The following is a 14,002-nucleotide window of genomic DNA, read 5'->3' on the forward strand; positions in this document are numbered from 1 at the left end:
CGCAATGAAGAGTAGCCTCCGCTCGCCGCAACTAGAGAAAGCCTGCGCACAGCAACAAAGACCCAACGCAGCCAAAAATTAATTAATTAATTTAAAATAATAAAATAAAATATGACATATAAGTCATATTTTAGACCTATCTATAAAACAGAAACAGACTCACAGACTTAGACAACAGACTTGTGGTTGCCAAGGGGAAGAGGGGGTGGGGAAAGGATGGATTGGAATTTGGGGATGAGCTGATGCAAACTATTATATGTAGGATGGATAAACAACAAGGTCCTACTGTATAGCATGGGGAACTATATTCAATATCCTATGATATACCATAATGAAAAAGAATATGAAAAAGAATATATATGTGTATAACTGAGTCACTTTGCTGTACAGCAGAAATTAACACAACATTGTAAATCAACTATACTTCAATAAATTTTTTTTTTAAAAGATGAGCTTTTCTGCTTGTTCCCCAGGAACGTGCCATTGCCAGGTACCCCCAGTCCTGCCTGTCACCGAAGAAAGATGTGATCGCTGGGAGGAATGAAGAAAGAGCTCCTGTAAAAGCAGGTGCAACCCTCTGCAGCAGAGGGAGGGTCCCTGGGGATGGGGAGCTGGCTGCACACGTGGGGGTCACTCGAGCCTTCCCTTTCCCTTGGAGGTCTCGAACTGTGCCTTCCTGAGGTCATGGGCTCCTGGGACAGAAACCCTTCCTCCTCTACCCTCAGGCCAGGCTCCACCCATAGCACTGCTGGCACACAAACCCGACAGCTCTTGGTTGCAGGCTTGCCTGTGCCTTGTAGGGTGTGGGCACATCCCCAGCCTCTACCCACCAAGATAACACCCCCCAACCAGTCATAACAGCCAAAAACATCTCCCAACGTGGCTAGATGTCCCCCGAGGCAAGACTGTCCCTGGTTGAGAACCACCGCTGTAGGCGTATTGTTATCAAATGGAACATAGCCAAAAGTGATTTTAAAAAAACATAATAATGATGGAAAATGTGAACAGCATGAAAATAACCAATCTGAAAGTCTAGATTTACACTCTAAGTACCTCATTCAAATCCTCCAAGAACTGCACGGCACCCGAACAGCCTTCTTCCGGGGCAGCTGCCACCAGCTCGGGCTGCACAGCCTGGCGGGGTCCCTCCTTCCAGCTCCATCTCCACCCACGGGATCAGCAGATTCCGCTCATCTTGCCGTTGCCATAAAGAAATGCCTACTTCCCAGTTCTTGCAAAAATAAAATAGGAGGAAGAGGCGAAGAAGGAGAAGAAGAAAGAGGAAACTATTAGAATCATTTCAAAGATTTTAAAGACATTTCAAAGACAGTTGTTTTTGTTTGTTTGTTTGTTTTTTGCAGTACACGGGCCTCTCACTGCTGTGGCCTCTCCCGTTGCAGAGCACAGGCTCCGGACGCGCAGGCTCAGCGGCCATGGCTCACGGGCCCAGCCACTCCGTGGCATTTGGGATCTTCCCGGACCGGGGCATGAACCCATGTCCCCTGCATCGGCAGGCGGACTCTAAACCACTGCGCCACCAGGGAAGCCCAAAGACAGTTTTTTTTTTTTCATTTGAATGACTCATCATCCCCATAATCTTTAGACAAGTATTTTCACTTTTATACATTTCTATCCAGTGTGGGCCACGTGTATATTTTTCAATGACTATATATCAACTACATGCAATTTTGTAGCCTGATCGTTTTACTTAATCTTGTATTATAAGCCTTTTCCCAAGATGCAGTATAGTTTCAGAATTATAAGTAATCATCGTTGAGCAATATCTCAACAATGGCAAATCAGTTAGGAGAAGCTCGGTTTCGTTGTGATTAGAATCAATTCCAGACTATCCCAATGAGGTTTATCCTGTGCTCACTCCAAGTCCACTGAGGGTCTGCATAGCTCACTCACTGTGACACAACCTGACTGTGATATCAGAGTCCCTGCATCAGGGGAAGAGCCCATGGAGAACCCCCAGCAGCTTTACCTGCTCCCCCCAGGTGACCCAGACCACGTCTGCTCCCAGCCCAGCGGCCGGGATTAGTTATTGCCATGGGGATGGGAAACATTTCCTGTGTATCCAGGAAGAGAGGAAGTGCTGAAACTTCTGTGCGCCCTGATGGTATGTAAGGTACCGTTAGTAAACCGTTCACTCCCATTGCTGAACTTTATTTCCAAAAGCCAACGTTTTATGACTCAAACTCCCTAGTCCTCGTAGGGGAACTCTCAGCTACTTAAATCCTTGATCGCAAATGTCACTGATCATCAGGGGTGAAACTCAGAAGGTGGTTCTGTTATAGCCAGGCTGGGGACCATGACATTTAAGTCACAAGTAGTTTTCAAGGCAAGGGTGATAGATGCCTCAATTTCCAATGATCTATGACAGGGGTTCCCAAGCTCAGAACTCTGGATCCTTGCTGGGAGCCTGGGAAATCATTACAAGGGGCCTACAGATCTGTACTCAAACCAAGCATTGATTGAACACTGAATAAGTAGTAATGATTGTGCATACAATTTGGGGAATACATGTGACACTATTGTGACTTACAAAATATAGATGCACTAAACACATTCCTACAATATTTCTGACTTTATGAGTTGGCTCAAGATAGACTATATCAGTCAAAGTCCCAGAAGGAAATAAATGGACACTCAAAGGGGGTGATTGAGGAGTTTACTGGGAGGACTATTAATCCAGGGAAATCAGGAAAAGACGGTGATGCTCCCCAGAGCTAGGAGGAGTGGAGAGCCTTCCATCTCTAGATGAGGGGGCAGCGGAGGGGCTGTAGCCAGTCGCAACTCCACAGCTGAAGGGGTCAGAGAAATTAGCACCATGACCTCATCCTCCTCTGGGCTCTCCCCACCCCCACGGGGAGCCTAGGGCCCAGGACCTGGTGAGTCAATATAGGGCAACCTCTCAGGGCTCAGAACAGATGGAGAAGGCCAGAGAGTGTGTCTGGAGAGGCAAAGAAGAACTTTGGCACTGATGTTAAACATTCATCTGTCATTATGTGAGCACCTACACACTTCTTTATGTTAAAAAGTGTCCTCATACCCTGAAGAGCTGGGAAGCATTGAGCCACTTGCCAAGCCCAGGTTACCCCTGTAGCACTCATTCTGTGATGACTTGGACAACAGAGCCGTGTCTCTCGAGGAAGGCAAGTTGTTCTGCAAAATTCCATTCATCGCAACTTCCTTTAATCCATCCCATTATCATAGCATGCTGTGTTAGCCAGGATTCCCTATAACACAGCCTGAGCAAAGATGATGTGCTCACGTTTGATTGCAGGTGCAACCTTAAGGAAGCAAGAGTGACAGGGAAAGGAGAACGAGGTAAGGAAGAGGGGAAAGAAGATAAAAGGTCATGCTTTTCAGAGCTGGCTACACTTTCACGAAAAACACACCTAGTTGCTTAGTCATAAGAGATGTTATGGGAATGTCTAGAACCTCTGCATCTCAGAACCATTCATCTGGGAAGGAAGTGGGAGGATGCTGGCTCCTTGCATGTACCTTCCCTCGTTGATCAAAGTCATCCCACGGGGCATTTTCTCCTCACACATCAAGGCTGTGTCACCAGCACTTCTGGGCAGCCACGGGGGAAGACAGATCTCACGCCCACAGCCTGGCACCTCATCAGAGTTCTGAAGTGGGGGAAGGAACCAAATTCTCTATGGATCCATTGGTCAGCTCCAAGCCTTGGATGTTACCTGCCCCTGTGCCCACTATCACAGGACAGGAAGAGAGATACCTATAGCCCATTGATAGACGACCACATGGCCACCATCACCAGGGAAACAAATCTCAGCCCTCTCATTCTTCCTCTGCTGCAGGACCAAGACAGAGCACCACCTGGACCATAGAGCTGATGCACCCAAGGCCAATTCTCTTGACACTCCCATTCCATTCTCAGCACCCAAAACACATTATTATCACGCACTACCCAAGCAAAGACTGTAGACGTTCATCATTGCCTATAGAACTCCATTTTCACCCAAGATGTGTGTGGGGGTCTATGTGATATATCTGTGTCAGTGGGTCCCCAAGACTACTCTCGAACTTGATGATTCACTAAAAGGACCCACAGGACTCAGGAAAAGCTGGTATCCTCGTGGCTATGGTTTATGATAAAGAAAAGATACAGATTAAAACCAGCAATGAGAAAAGGTCGTGGTTGGAGGAACCAGCCCCAAGCTTGCAGGTGTCTCTCCCAGTGCAGTTACAGGGGAACACACAACTCCCAGCAAGTGTGTGACAACACAACGCATGCAAAGTGTTGCCAACCAGGGAAGCTCACCTGTGCCGTGGTGTCCAGGGTTTTATCGGGTCTGTCATGTAGTCCAGGCGGCACACCTACAAGGCAAAGAACAGCAAAGATTGCCAGCGAACTACCAGCAGCCAGGAGAGGGGCCTGGAACAGCTTCTCCCAACCAGCCTCAGAAACCAGCCCTGCCAACACCTCGAGCTCAGCCTCCAGACCTGTAAGACAAATCCTCTTGTGTAAGCCACCCGGTCCACCTAGCAAACCAACACAGCTAGGATGTCTACTGCAGGGTCCCCGCCTTGGACAGATGCTTTTTCTCATATCAAGTTTTCTCCCTGTATGAGTTTCCTATGGCTGCTGTAACAAATTATCACAAACGGTGAATTAAAACAACACACATAGCTTCTTTTACGGTTCTGGAGTTTAGAAGTCAAAAACCAGGACTGGGTCAAATCAAGGTGCTGCTGAAGCCATGCTGCATCCAGGGCTCTAGGGGAGAATCTTCCCCTTGCCTTCTCCAGCTTCAAGGGCTCATTCCTTCTGGAATGAGCCACAGCAACTGCCTTCAGCGTCAAAGCAAGCAGCATAGCACCTGCTTCCACTGTCACGTTGCCTTCTCCTGCAACCTAACAGGCTCCCTTTGGCTCCTTCTTACAAGGACGTTTGGGATACATTTAGGGTCCACCTGGATTATCCACGGTAACTGCCCCATTTTAAGATCTTAACTTAATCGTATCTGTAATGTCCCTTTTGCCATATAAGGTTAACATCCACAGGTTCCAGGGATTAGGAGCTGGGCATCTTTGGCAGGCGTTATTCAGCCTTCCACACTTCTCCCCTGAGCTTGCAAGGAGATTTTATTATGGATTAAAGACCTAAATGTAAGACCTGAAACCATAAAACTTCTAGAATAGAACAGAGGCAGAACACTTTTGGCATAAATCATAGCAATTTTTTTTTTACCTGTCTCCTAAAGCAAAGGAAATAAAAGCAAAAATAGGGCTTCCCTGGTGGTGCAGTGGCTGAGAGTCCGCCTGCTGGTGCAGAGGACATGGGTTCGTGCCCCGGTCCGGGAAGATCCCACATGCCGCGGAGCGGCTGAGCCCGTGAGCCATGGCCGCTGAGCCTGCACGTCCGGAGGCTGTGCTCCGCACCGGGAGAGGCCACAGCAGTGAGAGGCCCGCGTACCGCAAAAAAAAAAGAAAAAGAAAAAAGAAACAAATGGGATTATGTTGATTTTTAAATGCCAATCTCACATTCCTGGGATAAATCCCTTTTGGCCATGATGTATTATATATTTATATATTTTTAGGTTCAAACTGCTAAAGTTGTGTTAAGAACATCTGAGTTCATCATGTCTATTGGTCTGTGGTTTTATTTTCTTGTATTGTCTTTTTCTGGTTTGGGTAGCGATGTAATACTGGACTTTGAGAATGATTTGGAAAGTATTCTCTCCTCTTCAGTTTTCTGAAAGTTTGTTAAGAATTGGTATTACGTCTTCCTTAAATTTTGGTAGACTTCACCACTAAGGCTATAGTTTCCTTTATGTGAAGGTTTTTAACTACAAATTCAATTTTTTAATAAACGCAGGGTGACTCAGTATATCTACTCCTTCTTGGGTGAGTTTTGATAGTTTGTCTTTCAAGAAATTTACCCATTTTTATCTAAGTTGTGGAATTTGTGGATGTTTTTGGCATAAATTGTTCAAAACCTTCTCTTATCCTTATCATGTAGGATATTTCCCTTTTATCCCTGACACTGGTAATTTGGGCCTCATCTCTTTATTTCCCAATCAGTCTTGCGAGAGATTTATCAATTTGGTTGACCTTTTCCAAGAAGCAACTTCCAGTGTCACTGATTTTCTCTCTCGTTTATCTGCCGCCTAGGTCGCTGATTTCCGTTCTTATCTTTATCGTTCCCTTTTCGTCTGCTTAGCTGGAGCTTCCCGTGCTCTTCTTTTACTAGTTTGCACGCTAGGAAAAATCACGGATAAAAACGTGACTTCTGCACGATATGGAAAACACTCTTCTGTCGGCCGCTTGCACTTTGTTCATTCATTGTTACAGCCACATGCTTTGCAGCAGAACAAAAGATATTCCCTGCCAAGGCGGACAAAGTTTCCTTTAAGGTCAAATTGGACATGCTCTATGTCTGGTCATTATCAGCCTCCATCTTCAGAGAATTTGTCCTCATTACCTACCTATAACCTTAAACCTAGATTAACTCAAGATCCCCTTAAACGTTTGTTAGAAGAAATCTTAGAATATGCTTTTGCAGAAAATCATGCCTGTCCCCTTAGAGTTAGGAACAATGTTTGCATGGAAAATTGAATTCACTTACCAACTTGCTATAATTAACCCAGTAACTTTGACCTAACCGATCTCTTCCAAGTAACATTGCCTCTATGTAAACTGAATCCATTCTCTTGCTAGCTTACAAAATCTCTCATATTACAGGTCTAGATCTTTCTTCTTGCCAGCTATGCAAGTAAAGTTAAAATGGAAGCGTGAGCATTCATTTTGGAAAGCAGTGGGAAATATTCTTCACAGCTCACGCCTTGCCAACAGGCCCCTGGGAGAGGCATTCGGATCGGATGGTAAAGAGTCCTCCACTCGTTGGGCAGTTTTCATTTAAGCTTTGGAATCCTCTGAAGCCCGTGCACGTGGGCTGATCCGCGGGACGGCAGGGAGCTGCCCGGGCTGCAGTGCTTAGGGCGCGACAACACTCCTGGGTGTGCCCTCACCCCTGTGAGACCCCCTGCTCCTGTGGTCCCCGGCTCCCTGGGATTCCCGGTGCTGCGCGGTGGGACTGGCTTCTCTCCTGTCCTGCTGCCTGCCTGAGAAAAAGTCAGGAGATCATCAGGAAGCTCTGGTTCCAGGAAATTACACAAGGTTTTCTCTTTGCTTTAAATTTGATGTTATAAAGAGATGTGAGCAAGGAGAAATCAATCGGGCAGCCTTTGCTGGGAGTCAGGGGGCCAAGGAGTCACGTGATGAGGAGACTGTGGCCTCATCTCTGCTCTGTGGGTGCGTCGGAGCTGCAAGGAGTCACAGCACCATCTCCTTCTGCAGCCCAGCTGTTTTTTTGAAGTACAGTTGATTTACAATGTTGTGTTAATTTCTGGTGTGTAGCAAACTGGTTCCGGTATATGTATACACACATTCTTTTTCAGATTCTTTTTTTTTTTTTTTTTTTTTTTTTGCTGTACGCAGGCCTCTCACCATTGTGGCCTCTCCCATTGCGGAGCACAGGCTCCGGACGCGCAGGCTCAGCGACCATGGCTCACGGGCGCAGCCGCTCCGCGGCATGTGGGATCTTCCCGGACCGGGGCACGAACCCGTGTCCCTGCATCGGCAGGCGGACTCTCAACCAACCACTGCGCCACCAGGGAAGCCCTTCAGATTCTTTATCGTTATGGTTTATCACAGGATATTGAATACAGTTCCCTGTGCTATACAGTAGGACCTTGTTGTTTATCCATTCTCTGTATAATAGTTTGCATCTGCTAATCCCAAACTCCCAATCCATCCCTCCCGCTCTCCCTTCCCCCTTGGCAACCACAAGTCTGTTCTCTGTGTTTATGAGTCTGTTTCTGTTTTGTAAATATGTTCATTTCTGTCATATTTTAGATTCCACATATATGTGGTATCATATGGTATTTGTCTTTTACTCTTTCTGACTTACTTCGCTTAATATGATAATTTCTAGTTGCATCTATGTTGCTGCAAATGGCAATATTTCATTCTTTTTTATATTCCATTGTAGATATATACCACATCTCCTTTATCCATTCATCTGTCAATGGACATTTAGGTTGTTTCCATGTCCTGGCTATTGTGAACAGTGTTGCTATGAACATAGGGGTGCATGTGTCTTTCTGAATTATAGTTTTGTCTGGATATGTGCCCAGGAGTGGGATTGCTGGGTCACATGGTAGCTCTATTTTTAGTTATTTCAGGAGCCTCCATACTGTTCTCCATAGTGGCTGCACCAATTTACATTCCCACCAACAGTGCAACACCACTGTTTGATGATGTCATCGTGATGTGTCAGTGATGTCACAGTGGCCCTTCTCTCCTTCGATTCCCCCTTCCTTTCTCTGTGATGTTTTCCTTCATCCACCACCAGTCACCCCCCTGTCTTCCCCAGGGTTGTCTGTTTCTTTCCAGCAAGCCCTACAGACCTCTACAACCAAAGGAAGCCACACGCATATTTCTTTATCCCTTTCATTTTATAGGGAACACCTTTGACTAAAAGTTATCGAGCACTTACAATGAGCCAAGAATGTACACCTTTTGAATTCTCAGACAACCCTATGAAGCAGCAACGATTAGGACCTCCATCTGACAGGTGGGAAAGTGAGGCACAGAGGAGGTGAAATAACTCACCAAAGATTTCTTGACCAGAAAAGAAAAGGTTGGAATTTGATCCCAGCCCCACTCCAGAACCCCACCTCTTAGCGCCCACACTGTGCGTTATGTATTTTCATTGTCACTTAATGTATGCTATTGTTACAAATAATAGTGGGAAATGTTATATCGATTGTTAGTAGAAACATGCAGAGGGACACACCTAGGACCGCCTCACCTGCCATTACTTTTCATGGGAAAATCTGCTGCAATGTGTGGCTTTCCAGGAACACGCCTGTCTCCTAAAGGAAGGACCAGCTGTGTCTGCGTTTCAGCCCCGTGGCCACCCTGCAGGTCAGGGCCAGCCAGGGCCCTGTTACGGAGACAGACCCGGCAACACTGGACTGTTGGAATAGCCAGGCGTTGGCTGACACGGCACACGACAATTGAAATACAGAGAAACCAAAAGCCAATTCGCAGTCGGGCTGACGTCCCAAGTCACCATCCTGATGCCATAACCCCAGATCAGAAGGTCAGTGTTGCCCTGAGTCTGTCAGACGGCTAACTACCCACCTCGCAACATCCTTGGGGGACAGGGGACAGGTGGGTTTGGAAGAAAAGGTGATGGAGAAGACCTGGAGGAGGTAAGCCAGCCGGGGCCTGGGGTGGGGAATGTCAGGGTCGCTCAGGGCATGGGGTCCATCGAGAGAAGCCACCACGTTCCACGTCATTCATAATAGGCCACAAACTCACAAGGGGGTATGACCGCTCCCCAAAAGTAAGGGAATCCATGGACTATATTTTTGGAATGGTGGTCCATGCCTGCTTTGAACGTGACCTCCTGGAATACGCGAGCACTTAAAAGCAGGCCCCATGCATGGGGGACACGCTGACCCGCCCGCAGCCAGAAGCCCGGTGCCCGGCCACCCAGCGAGGGTCCAGGAGCTCCGGCAGGGCCAAAGCTGGAGAAAACCCTCCCTTTCTTCACCACATCACCACGAGCCCCTCAACCCCGTCCTCCCATCCCCTGCCCCGCAGCTGCCTGCAGATTCCCCAAGGCCCATCTCCCCACCCGGAGGGTGGCAGGGCTCGACCTCCCCTGGGCACCTGCCCTCCCCCGTTCCCTCCCCTACCAGCCCTGCCCCTCCTGCCTCCTGAGCAATCACTGGTTCCCAGGACACATCCCTCACCACCACGTGTCCCGAGGCCTTCTCCATCTCACACCGCCACTTTCAGATGGCCTCCTCCCCGCGCCGACCTCTGCTTCCCCCATCACACTGTCCCTCTCCCTCCCCAAGAGTAGAAGCAAATACAGTGATGGGGACTCAGGGAACCTGGTGGCCATTTTTAGGGACATAAATAAAATAACGAACGCACAAGAGGGGGCAGTGGAAAACATGCTCTTCGGTGGCTTTGCCGGGGGACAGGGGGAGGGTCTCTGAAACCACCTTCTGAGTGACAACTGCCGGGTGACTGAGCGCTTTAACCAGGTGACTGTAGCCAGACACATGATCGGCTCTAATTTTACTCCCGACATACTTCATGGGGAGAGAGAGAATAAACGGTCTGATGAGAATCGTTGCACCAAGAAGCTGTTTGTTCTCAGAATCTCTTCAGAGATTTCCAATAGAAAATGCTAGAAGGATGTAATTCTACAAGGAAGCTGCACGGTTGTCTTATCTGAGAGCTGGTCAAGTAGATGCACAGTCTGGTCAGAAACACAGACTCTGTGAGCTTCTCTGATACTGTCAGTGGTCCCCAGGGTCCCAGGGCTGCGGGTGACGGATGGGGCGGGAGCTAGGCACACACGGCTGACTTCACTCCCACGCCTGGCCTGCCCTCCCAGCTCGGCCTGGCTGCTGCTTACAGATCCGGTTCTGAGTAGATCATCCTGAAAAACAGCTTGAAACCAACACACTGTCTGCGGCTCTAAAGTGGAAACTTTGGACAGAATTTAATTTTTTAAAACAGTTTAGGGGCTTCCCTGGTTGCGCAGTGGTTGAGAATCCGCCTGCCAATGCAGGGGACACGGGTTCAATCCCTGGTCCAGAAAGATCCCACAGGCCGCGGAGCAACTAAGCCCGTGCACCACAACTACTGAGCCTGCACTCTAGAGCCCACGATCCACAACTACTGAGCCCACATGCCACAACTACTGAGCTCATGTGCCACAACTACTGAGCCCACATGCCATAACTACTGAGCCTGTGCTCTAGAGCCCACGAGCCACAACTACTGAGCTGCGTGCCACAACTACTGAAGCCCGCGTGCCTAGAGCCCGTGCTCCGCAACAAGAGAAGCCACAGCAATGAGAAGCCCGCACACCTAAACGAAGAGAAGCCCACACACCGCAACGAAGAGCAGCCCCCACTCTCCACAACTAGAGAAAGCCGGCGTGCAGCGACGAAAACCCAACGCAGCCATAAATAAATAAATTTTTAAAAAGAAGAAAAGAAAACCATTTAAGTTACACTGGCAGACAGTTGCCAAATGTCTGCAAGAAAACCCGCAACTTATCCCTAAAGCTCCACGCGCCCCTCGCCTTCGGCAGCTGCCCCCCACTCCCTCCCCCTCCCGTGGGGGAGATCTGTGGGGAAGCCCGGTCCACGCTGGGTCCTCGCTGGGGAGCCAGGTGGCTCAGCCCCAAGCGGGCTCCCTGGAGAAGGCGGGGGAGGGGCTGCACGGCACAGAGCGCGCGTTAGAATCACAGATGTTAGACGTGGTTTACTTTTTTCCACCAGAAAAGATGTCATTGACTGCAGGCTTGACCAAGAAGTTTCTTTTAATTCTGGAAAGGACACAAAAGAGTGATCTGGGTCGTGCTTAAGAGCTTGGAGCAGAGGCGCTGAGCACGGGGCCTCCAGCTCCGGAGAGAAATTAAGGTCCAAGGGAGGGACGTCCTTTATGAGGGAGACTCTGGCCGTGCATGTGCATCTGTGGGCAGAGGCCAGGCCGGCAGCCTGGCAGTGCTGGCCACCCAGACTCCGCTTCTCTCTTCCTGGGCTTATGGGTCACAATGCTGACCTGTTACAGGAATGAAATTCCACACGTCTCTTGCATGGTTTGGGGAAGCATGCATACGCTCTTGCAAATTATAGGGATTTAGGCATATAAATATAGACCAAGACACCCTCAAACATGGGGCAAAGGGGAAAGAAGGACTTCACACCCCGCCAACTGTTGGAGATCAAACTGGGTCCTCCCTGAAACGCGTATTTCGGAGCCCTGACCCCAGTACCTCATGACATGGTCTTATTTGGAAATAGGGTCTTTACAGAGCAAATCAAGTTAAAATGAGGTCAGTAGGGGAGCCCTCGTCCAAGATGGCTGGTGTCCTTATCAAAGGCGGAAATTCGAACACAGAGTCAGACGTGCATACAAGACAGGCAGACATGCATTTATGTGGCGATCAAGACACGTGTCTACAAGCTGAGAAGAGAGAGGCCTCTGAAGGAACCAACCCAGCAGACACCTTGATCTGGGACTTCCCACCTCTAGAACCAGGAGACAAGAAATCTGAGTTGTTTAAACCACCCAGTCTGTGGTAGTTTTTTGTGGCAGGCCTAGAAGATGGATACACTGGCATATAATAGGCCTTCAATAAAATCTGAAGATGAAATAAATCATATAATGGTAACTACTTGGAAAACTCCCAAAAGGGACGGAACCCCCAACTACTACGTAATCCTTTTTCCTCCCTCCTGGAGCAAGCGACACCAACAGAGCTGATGGCAAGGTCCACCCAGGTGCCAGCCTTCTCCAGGAAGACAGGCCCTCATCCAATGGAAAATACGACATGCTTATCTCCTAATCACCGGCCCTGAGGAAGGAAACCCTGCTTGCATGCTCTTTCTGATATATACAGATTAGAGAGAAAAGAAAGCGGTAATTGGATTTCTCCAACATCGACAATCTCTCCCCTGAGAAGTCACAGATTAGGGAGAGATGCACCCTTTGTGCTCCGAATAAGGTAAAGAGGTTGTCCTTGGTTTTCACCTCAAGTCTCTAATGGCTAAAAACACGACAGAAATGGAGAGAACCCCTCTGTGGTGCTGCTGGTGAACAGGACAGGCATCTGTCTGCCTGTCCTGTGAGAAGCCCCTCTGCCGTTGCTCTGTGTGCCTCTGCGTGCACCCCCAGGGCAAAGCACCGCTCAGACAATTCTTTTTTAAAGATTTTTTTTTTATGTGGACCATTTTAAAAGTCTTATTGAATTTGTTACAATACTGCTTCTGTTTTATGTTTTGGTTTTTTGGCCACGAGGCATGTGGGATTTTAGCTCCCCGAGCAGGGATCGAACCCGCGCTGTCTGCATTGGAAGGTGAAGTCCTAAACACTGGACCGCCAGGGAAGTCCCTGCTCAGACAATTCTAAGTCCCCCCACCACCACCAGAGGCAGGGCCGAGAAGCACTGGAAACTCTCCGACCACTGCCCTTGGTAGAACATATAGGGCCTTCCAAACACATGAGCCAGTTTCTATATCTTGGTGTCTTAAAATTTCTCTCTGTGATTAAAAGAAGTCAAAGTGTGATCTGGTCCAGAGAACAGAGGCAGCCTCAAATATGGCGCACCCTAGAACAACTGGCATACCCTATGACCGAGGCATACCTTATAACCACTGGCACAACCTATAGCCAGTGGCATATCCTATGACCCATGGCACACCCCATGACTGATGGACTTACAGGGGCTGTATAGGAATCCACAGGAGAACGTGTGGAGTTTTGTGATACACACCAGGGGATCTGGTAGCATTAAGGAAAGGAGACATCCATTCACAGGAGATGGCTCCCAGTTGTATCTTAGAGGCCTTGGAGGCATTTGAATCAGCAGAGAGGACCGATCTGGACCTCCAGCTCTCGGTGGGAACCCTGCCTTCCCACCCCCAGTTGATGCTGTGCTACAATAATGGCCTTTCTTGCAGAGAAATATGCTCACATCCCTCTGCTGCTTGCAGTCCTTCCATGGCCTCCACTGGCTCCAGGGTGAAGCCCCGAGCACGGCAGCCAAGGCTCCATGGGTCCTGCCTGGTCTCTCCACACCCGTGCCGGGCCATCCCAACCTCTGGCTGCAGTGCTCACCTCCCTCTGCACACCAGTCTCTGTGCCTTTGCCTCTTCATTCCAGGCCACCTGGGGAACTCCTACATCCTTAAAAATAATAAAGTCCCATTCAGATTGATGTGACCACCCCCCCAAGAGGGGAAAATCCTCTCTCCCTATTCTCTGGCATGCACACCTCTGCACTAGCAGACCACACAGCCATCACGTGATCACAGGGCTGTCTCCTTTGTGAAACCATAAGCCACTTTGTCAGAATGGGTCCTAGGAGGCCAACTCAGAGATAGAGATAGAGATGGAGATGGGGATGGGGATGGGGATGGGGATGGGGG

General features: G+C 48.7%; 1 protein-coding gene across 12 annotated transcripts in view; it reads right to left on the reverse strand.

Moving 5' to 3' along the window:
* Window positions 1-361: 361 nt before the first annotated feature.
* Window positions 362-14,002, reverse strand: part of LOC113617895 (actin related protein 3B) — a 105,393-nt gene continuing 91,752 nt past the window's right edge. For 5 of the 12 annotated variants that reach the window (XR_003431823.1, XR_003431817.1, XM_027101433.1 and 2 more), the window contains 2 exons: window positions 4,295-4,350; window positions 362-1,231 (listed from right to left, as the gene is read on the reverse strand). Coding sequence is in view for 7 of the 12 variants with exons in the window: in XM_027101433.1 (XP_026957234.1) it covers window positions 1,219-1,231; window positions 4,295-4,350 (69 nt within the window). In the remaining 5 variants the exon portion in view is untranslated. Of the gene's footprint in view, window positions 1,232-3,055; window positions 3,297-3,510; window positions 3,642-4,294; window positions 4,351-14,002 lie in introns of those variants that run through there. The other 7 variants (XM_027101432.1, XM_027101427.1, XM_027101415.1 and 4 more) reach the window with 4 other exon arrangements.

Source organism: Aethalodelphis obliquidens, unplaced genomic scaffold, assembly GCF_003676395.1.
Source record: "Aethalodelphis obliquidens isolate GAN/ISIS:26980383/991018 unplaced genomic scaffold, ASM367639v1 scaffold5, whole genome shotgun sequence".
NCBI classification, from domain to species: Eukaryota; Metazoa; Chordata; class Mammalia; order Artiodactyla; family Delphinidae; genus Aethalodelphis; species Aethalodelphis obliquidens.